This window comes from Solanum pennellii, chromosome 5 (genome assembly GCF_001406875.1).
Source record: "Solanum pennellii chromosome 5, SPENNV200".
Taxonomy (NCBI): domain Eukaryota; kingdom Viridiplantae; phylum Streptophyta; class Magnoliopsida; order Solanales; family Solanaceae; genus Solanum; species Solanum pennellii.
The window spans coordinates 75,821,406-75,830,395 of record NC_028641.1 but is presented as its reverse complement, the minus strand read 5'-3'; the positions used below and the strand labels follow the sequence as shown (position 1 = coordinate 75,830,395).

Below are 8,990 nucleotides of genomic sequence, written 5' to 3'. Positions count from 1 at the left end.
CCCCCCCCCCCCCCCCTTTTTTTTTGTGGCGAGGGCTAATGTTCAAGCCATGTTTTCCATGCTACTTTATCTTCCACAGCATAAACTAAATTCATGGTAAAATGGGAACTTGAGGTTTTAGCCTATTGCCAAAATGACTGCCATGCTAAAAATACAAGCAGTATGATTTATCCCTAAAGAAAAAAAGGAAGGGAAGGAATATGATGAGATAATTCTGTGCAAAGACATCAATAAATACACTAACTAAAAGAAAGGCCTCTATAAGTATAGAACTATAGAGAGTACTGTATAAATGAAAATCACCCGTAGAAAGCAACCTCATAGCAATGAATATGAAGCTAAGACCGAGAAAGGTGCACTTACCAAAAGCCACAGCATAGTCTGGTCGCACAAGGAGAGCACGCTGGTAACACATGATGGCCTCCTGTGGCATCCCCAGAGCCTTGAAATACAAAGCAGATACACATATTTCTCACATTCTTGTCCAGACACTAGCACAACAGACCATATTAGCATAATGCAGAAGCGCTTACCTTATACACATTTCCCAGGTTCAAATATGCATCTGAAAAATTTGGTTTTAGCTTGACAGCTTCCTGTATATGAGAAGTTCAAACCACAAAATAGTGAATCAACTTAATAGCCCATAAACAAAGAAGGAAGGCAAAATGAAAACAAATCCAAATCTCTGATTAAATAAAGAGATATACACTACGATATAAGGTACTCCGTACCTTGTAATACTGCAATGCCCTGTTAAGATCGCCAGCATCCATGAAGAGGCCAGCAAGATTGGACCATGCAACAGCAAATGTAGGTTGTATTCGCAGTGCCTCCACATAACAATTGTATGCCTAAGGGAAAACTAATAATCAAGACAACAGAAAATCAACCAGCATAACAAGAGCCAGCAAAGCATCTATAGCCAACAGAAATGCACAAGAACTGCACTTCAAGACTCAAAGACCTGTCAAAGAATAACAAAATTGGAGAATGCAGAGTACTTCTCACTCAACACATGTGTGTAGACGTTGTACAAAGTTCAAGCCCACAACCACCCTACAGCCACTCGTTAAATACATACAGAGCCCATCATCGATGACAGAACAAAACAAAATATAAGTTATGAAGAACCAGTGTTTTACCTCTTGCACCAAACCTTGTGCTTTCATCAGATTTCCAAGATTGCTATGTGCGTCAACCTAGATAGAATACAAGGGAGTCAAGAAAGAAATATAGCAAGAAGCAAATCAACTGAACTGTTAAAAAGAAGCCAAATAAATAGGTAATCTTGAATACCAGACGAGGATTTAAAGCTAGAGCCTGACGGCAACATTGGGCTGCGTCACTCAGCCTTCCTTTCCTCATATATGCACCAGCTAAATTTGACCAAGCATCAGCAAAATTGGGACGCAGCTGCAACCAAAATATTACCTTAAATTAAGTCGTTAAACAATTAATGAACCATAGTTATATTATAGCAGAATTATAGCAAACACCTTTGCTGCTATATCAAGATTCCAAACAAAAAGCCAAACTTGCAAATATATAGTTGAGGAACACGTTGCCATAATTTCTGCGAAAGATAGGTTTCCATCTCGTCGGAAAACGAAAAGTCTTCTTTCGGTTTTTGAAAGAAGAAAGGAAAACAGAGCGTTTCTGGGACCCAAATTGACCTGTATATATTCTTTTCCTATCCAAATTGCACATTATATGTTCTTTTTCGATAACCAGATGCCCTTTACATATCCTTGTGAGCTCTATTTGAAAAGGTAAGAGTTATTTTAAATCACCGAGAATTAGCCTGTTATCAGACAGAAAATTCATCTTTGAACAAGTTGTTAAGCATAGCCAAAAAGAAAGGTCACTTTAGTATCAAAAGCCAAAACCCCAGAAAATATAACTTAACAAACAAGTGAATTGTAGTAGTTTTGAATTAGATACGAGACTTGTTGGTTGTTTCACATAGTGGCGCTTTAGCACAAAGAGACGAAGGGTCCCGGACCCCAGCCAACAAGACCACAACAATCTATATAAAATGCAAGTATATTAACCAAGTATTTGACTAATAACAAATTTATTTACAATATGCAGGAAATTACTATGGACAGGGAGCATGGAGTTATCACACAAAGCTATACTGGCTTGGGATAAGATATGGTACCCAAAATCTGCAGGAGGCCTGAATGTACTGGACATTTCACTCTAATATAGTCCAGCAGTCTGTCACTCTGGAACTTATTTAGGAACTTATGTACGAAGAAGGATAAGTTGTGGGCAGTATGGATTCACACAAAGGTGGTTAGACCTACTATGTTGTATGGGGCAGAGTACTACCAGTCAAGAACTTTCACGTTCAGAAGATGAATGTAGCGTAGGCCCTAGATGATGCTTAGATGGAATGTGTGGGGCCCAAAAACGAATAGTGCCATCAAGGGTATGGTGATTTCTACTGAGACAAAAAATTCATAACTCAACAACCCAGCAATAAGAACTTGAAGAGTCCTTAAATTTGCTTCCATGTGGTTCGCACCAAAGAAAATCAAGAGATAAGAAAACTTAAAAAGCAAAAGTTTCCATGTTAACAAAAGCCATGAAAAGGTACAAACTCAAAAAAAAAACTAAAGCTCGTTATTCCAACAGCTTTAGTCATGCTTATTAACCATCGACCAAAGTAGGATAATGAAAATTATAAAATTCCAATCAGGCAAATGAAGATGCATACAAACCTCTATTGCAATCAAATAATAGCGTATTGCAACATCGATATTGTCCTTCTCCTGCAAGTAATAGAAGGCAAACAAATCATATCAATGTCCAATCACAAAAAGCAAAAGTTAGCAACTAGAAGAACTAATACAACCATACCTTCCAAGCATTTGCCATATTTCCATAGCACTCAGCAAACTGTGGGTTAACTCGGAGGGCTTCTTCATTTTTCGCAATGCATGTATCAAAATCATGCAACTAAAACAAGGAGAAATAAAATTCTTTACATAGATCTATGGAGATTGGTACATGCAAGATATAGGAGGCAGTACGCACTGTGAGTATAAAACACTGCCATAAAGCATACCTGATAATATATAGCCCCCAAAAGAAGGAGATTATCAGTGCGCTGGGTATTTCTCTCATAAACTGCCGTGCTATGCTCTAGAGCCTGTTTATAGTTTCCAGCTTTGTAGTTCTGATGAGCAAGAGTTAAGAGTGTATCCTCATCAACTGTGGCACAAGAAATTCAGATGTCAAAAGCTAGAGAGAGAGAGAGAGAGAGAGTGGGTGGGTGTACTAGCAATGCATGTTATCATTAAAAAAACGGTTCTGATAAGCAAGAGTACATCATCTGTCGCACAAGAAAATGAGAAATACAGATGCAAACTAATGATGTCATTACCACGAGAAATGGAAAACCAACAAAAGTAAATGTCGCGCTATATAGCATTCAAGTTTTCTCACATTAAGAATCTTTTGGGATTTGAGGTTTAGCAGAAAATTACAAGGCTAATAAAAAACTTCGTTGGTTTGCTCCACCATCAAAAAATTAATATGGGTTCTCAGGATGTTTGGAAATGGGAACGGGGAAATGGAGTCTTTTTCGTTTTTTGAGAGAGGAGATTGTGTTCCCACATACCTCGATATGGATCCCTAGAGCAACAAGAAAGGTGTGCTTCTTCACTTGGCTAGCCACGAGGGGGGTGATCTTGAAAGCGGAGAACTCGAGGAAGAGAAAGCTTACTGGTGCTAGTTGGTGCTTCATGTGCAAAGATAAAGGGGAAGACATATATCAACTGCTCTCACATTGCCAAGTAGCATCTTAGTTACGTGGGGAGCTGATGAGATGATTTGGTTTTGAGTGGGCAATGCCGAGAACTGTGAGAGAAAGAGTGTTTAGCTGGCTTGTAGAAGACACAGATAGGGGAGGAGATGCAAGACATGTGAAGTTGCACCTTTAGCATTGATGAGGACCATATGGAGAGAGAGGAATAAGAGAGCTTTAGATGGAATAGAGAAACATGTCATAAACTTGACAAATAGCCTCGTTTACCTATTTCTTTTGGTTCACCATAAAGTAACTTTTTGTATAGATGATGCGGTGGCCTTCGTAGAATAACAAGTATTTCTGTCAGATTTTCTACATTTTGTATGCGGCCTAGTTAATTCTCTTTTGATAATAATATTCTTACTTCGTTTTTTAAAAAAAATAAAAATAAATGGGATCTTCGGCATAGCCGGATATTATTGGACTATCTAGCATTTTCCGATATTATTTGTATTCAACTGTCATTTGTTCATTCACCGTAAAGCAGCTTCAAAATTGTGGAATATGTTTTTGTGTATACTAGGGGTTAGCTGGGTGATGCCAAAGACAACCATGGAGCTCCTTAATAGCTGGACAAGAATTGGCAAAAGAGGGAAAGTGAAGATTGGTGAAAGACTATTCCAGCCTGTTATGGTGGATTCTATGGTAAGAAAGGAATGCTAGGTATTTTGAAGGACAAAATGATAGTTTTCAGAAGATAAAAATGAAACGCTTAAGTCTTTTATTATTTGGTGTAAGCAAGAGTTGTTAGAGGAAAGCATAGAGATGGTCGATTTTATAGGAAACTTGTAATTCTGTATGTCTTTTTGAGGGTGTGCCCACCACCCTGTGGGATGTAAGTTTCCAATTCATAATCCCTTGGATGATGATTTTTTGTGTATACAAAGTTACCCTTGTCTCAAAAAAAATTCATATGTGCTTCGACTTTCATATTCCTATATCAATATGCAAGTAGCTTAAACATTGGGATATATGACATTCAATTATCCAATAGCTGGAAGTCCAAAGATCTCAACTTTGTGCTACTAATAAAAGTTATACTAAACAACAAAATCTGCCATTGTTGGAAACTAATATCATTAATAATGACATTAGTCCCCCAAAGCCCATGTTTCTTACACTTATCCGCATAATAAGTTGGAATTAAAAGCAAACCATGTAGCAAGTGGGCTTCCTCTCCACTCTAATCTTCTTCATTTATTCCCTTTATGTTCTTCAACTTACTGGTAACCATAATTTGTTGGACGAATCCAGCACAGGACTTACACTGAGTGTTAGTTTCAACTTGACAAAGGCATAAGGGAAAAGTTAAGAGTCCTTGACCCTTGTAAACTACGTCTCAGCACTTAAAAATCATGACTATCTTAAGCTTCTAGCCTTTCAACTTGACAAAGCTATCCATGCAATCAGTCAAGTTGCACATAAGCTAGCTCGGACATCACAATTATCAAAAACAAAATCCCACTTCAAAAAATATACATACATACTCTCTAATACTCAAAATCATCTTCCTAATTAATTAAACCCTCTTAACACTCGATTCAACTGCAAAGACAGACACCTCAATTCCAAACCTAAACACATCTATATAAATAATTTTTTTGAAAAGCATAAACAGCTCTAAATATACTTTACTTAACATCGAAATTCAACACAAAGACACAATTTTTAACCTAAACACATAAAACTAACCAAATCTTTTTATAAAAAAAATAGCTCAGGAATATTACTTTACTTCACCTCTAACATCAAAACTCAACATTAAGACACAATTTTTAACCTAAATACATCAAACTAAACAAACAGCTCAAAATATACTTTACTTTTGCCTTCTAACATCGAAATTCAACATAAAGACACAATTTTTAACCTAAACACATAAACCTAACCCAAAAAAAAATTAAAAATAGCTCGAAATATACTTTACTTAACCCTCAAACTTCAAAATTCAACATAAAAACATTATTTTAACCTAAACACATCAAACTAACCAAATTCAAAAAAAAAAAAAAAAACAGCTCGAAATAGACTATTACTTTACCTTCTCTAGACAAGTCAGACTTGCTATTCACAGATGACAAAACCGACTCAGCATAAAACGGAAACGACGAATCATTTCTCGGATCACCATCATGTGAAACCCTAGAAATCAACAACTGTTGCTGATACTGCCGTGGATCGCTTTGCAGCGACAACATCCTGATCTACAACATGCACTATCTCCTCCAAATTCACAAAAAAAGTGAAAGAGATAATGAAATCCAGCAGAAAATTGAAGAATTGTTCTTCAGCTAATGGAGAATCCCAATTTTCCTTTCTGTGTATTATACTGTAAACAAAACAGTGACTGTTGTGCTTGTAGTTACGAGCTCTTTTCCCATTGGTGTTTGTGTGAATGACTGTATTACCCTCGTGTTATGGTTCAACACATGTTGTTTGTTTGGTATTGGTCGGTTTGACTACTTTATTACTATTATCGCTATACGCGGAACACCATATTATGATACTTTATTTATTAATACGATATTTTAGGATATTTTGATACTTTGTTTATGAGCTATATTTTATTTATGTAAGAAATTGAAGAAGTTTTTATGGTATTCGAAATAAAGGTTTTTTTTCATATTTATGAAAAGACCACAATTTTATAATCTAAATTACATGTTCAAATAAATCTTCAACTTCATATAAATTTGATTTAATATCATGATTTCAAATCATAATATAAGCGGTAAGCAATTACATGAATTGTTCAATTCATTTGAATGAAATGCATGAATATATCCTAGACAAATATGTTTCATGCAACGATGTTGGGTTGCACTCTTATAAATATATAAAGTTTCAACCGAGGTATACATATGGCATGGCTCCTTTACTTATTTGTATGAATTTGTTTCTGTTTGAAGTTTCATCTTTTCGTAAGTTTTACATCTATCTAAACTATCATCATATACAGTCTAACTTTTTTACAACAGACACTATAGAGGGAATAATCAAGATCAAACACATAAATATCATTGTCCATATATAATAACATTTCACTATAGCAATCATAGAACTCTAGAAAAATAATGATATCGTATACAACGAAAAGTTTGATTGTATTAATTAAAGCACACATCAACTACTAGCTATTTTCTTATCATTTTTGAACTATGATCGTCTATGTAAAAAGGACAAATGATAGTTAATGTGTATCATAAAACATGTATGGTAAAAGCTCACATGGGAAAAGGGAACAAACTAAAATTGGATTGCTGAGCTCGTGAATAAATAATAACTCAAATATATTTTTGACGAGACAAAAAACAAAATAGTCCCTTATATTTGAGTTAATACTCAAAGTCATTCTTAAATTTTTCACATGGAGCACTAATAGTCCCTCATGTTTGCAATATTGGTATTTAGTCCTCTCCAAAATTTTTGCCTATTTTTAATATTGATTTTGTTCACAATTTTGTAGATGAAATGTCAATTGTCTTTGTATACATTTAGTAGAAATAGTAATTTCATGTAAAGAAGGTGAGAAGAAGAACACTTTAATTTGCTTAATATAAATATTATTGCAACTAAATTAAGAACACTTTGACATATGACATTGCAAGAAAAGAAGTATACTATTACATGTAGAATCAACGTAATTTACTTCTTGATTTTAGCTATAATAATATTTGTGCTGAACAAACAAATACATTTTTTTTCTTACATTCTCTCATATGGAATTATTATTTATACTACATTTATGACAAGGCGATCAAACATCTCATACATGAATTATAGATGAAATTAATATTAAAAAATGATGAAATTTTGGAGAGATAAGAAGTGCACCAAAATATTAAATATGATAAATTATTATTGCTTCACATGAAAACTTAAGAAAAACTTTAAGTCTTAAAATAAAAGACTATTTTAATAAAAAAAATTTACTTCTTAATATTATTTTTTCTCACTCTTAAACTTCATGCTTAATTAGACAAATATTCATAAAAAATATGACGACACGAGTATACGAAGAGATAGAGATGTTAGGCGTCAAACACTATGCCTTCTTATAAATCTTTCTTATATGTTATATATAAATATATCTATATTTTTTATCTGGGAAGACGAATGACACACTTCTAAAAATAGAAAAAGATTATTATTCTTACATTTCTCATTTTATCCATAATGAACAACACAAATATTAAAGTTGTGAGCAAAATCACTAGTCATCTTATAGTACTGATCGAAGTTATGTAAATATTAATAATGAAGAGATAAATTACGAAGATGTTTACGTATAATATAATTTATGTATTAATTAAATATGATTTAGTTATTCACGTATTAGTTGTTTCACCTCACATCATACATAAAAGTCCTCATAACTTATATATGTATTAGTCCAAATTTATAATTGTAAATCAAACATCTTACAGATATTACAAATAAATAACTTATTTCGTAACTAGTTATAGTCTTACCGAACATGATATTACATTCATAACTCATATCCAAAATAATTATCAAATGAAGATCCTAACAATAATAAATCATATATATATATATATATATAAAGAACCCTATGCCTGCCTACGTTGGATATATATATATATAAAGAACCCTAGGCTTGCCTACGTGGCGCCACCACAAACCAACATTTCCTTTTAAAATTTAGTTATTTCCAAAACTAATTTTCCTGTTCATGAAAAGATGTGACTTTTACGAAAAAAATTGTAACTTTTATGAAGAGTTGCGACTTTTATATAGAGTTGCGACTTTAACGAGAAGTTGTGATTTTAATGAAGAGTTGCAACTTTAATGAAGAGTTGCCACTTTTATGAAAACTTACGACTTTATGAAAGGTTGTGACCTTTCCAAAGGGCTGCAACTTTTCCAAATAGTTGTAACATTTTCGATAAGGCACAATAAATATTTGTTCACACTATCCTTTGTTATTTATAAATAGAGAAATTTCCTCTCATTTTATAACATAAAAAATTATTCTTCTTTTTCACAAATAAATATTTGTACACTTTGCTCATGTTGAATGACCGATTAACATCATTGTTTATGTTACAGATCCTGATATGTATTTTTTTCAGTCATTAACTTATGCTTAGATTATTAAGAATAAATGATAAGATGTAATAATTTTCATTGTCCTTTACATTATTAATGT

At 33.6% G+C, this 8,990-nt stretch overlaps 1 protein-coding gene across 1 annotated transcript in view; it reads right to left on the bottom strand.

The window, feature by feature from the left end:
* LOC107020401 (probable UDP-N-acetylglucosamine--peptide N-acetylglucosaminyltransferase SEC) overlaps positions 1-6,164 on the bottom strand; it is a 12,593-nt gene extending 6,429 nt beyond the window's left edge. Inside the window, exons 1-9 of the mRNA XM_015220749.2 lie at positions 5,862-6,164; positions 3,077-3,222; positions 2,869-2,967; positions 2,730-2,780; positions 1,300-1,416; positions 1,146-1,202; positions 735-854; positions 534-596; positions 364-442 (exon numbers count right to left, since the gene is read on the bottom strand). Coding sequence (XP_015076235.1) covers positions 364-442; positions 534-596; positions 735-854; positions 1,146-1,202; positions 1,300-1,416; positions 2,730-2,780; positions 2,869-2,967; positions 3,077-3,222; positions 5,862-6,018 — 889 coding nt within the window. The 5' untranslated portion in view covers positions 6,019-6,164. The remainder of the gene's footprint in view (positions 1-363; positions 443-533; positions 597-734; positions 855-1,145; positions 1,203-1,299; positions 1,417-2,729; positions 2,781-2,868; positions 2,968-3,076; positions 3,223-5,861) is intronic.
* Between the last annotated feature and the right edge of the window lie 2,826 nt (positions 6,165-8,990).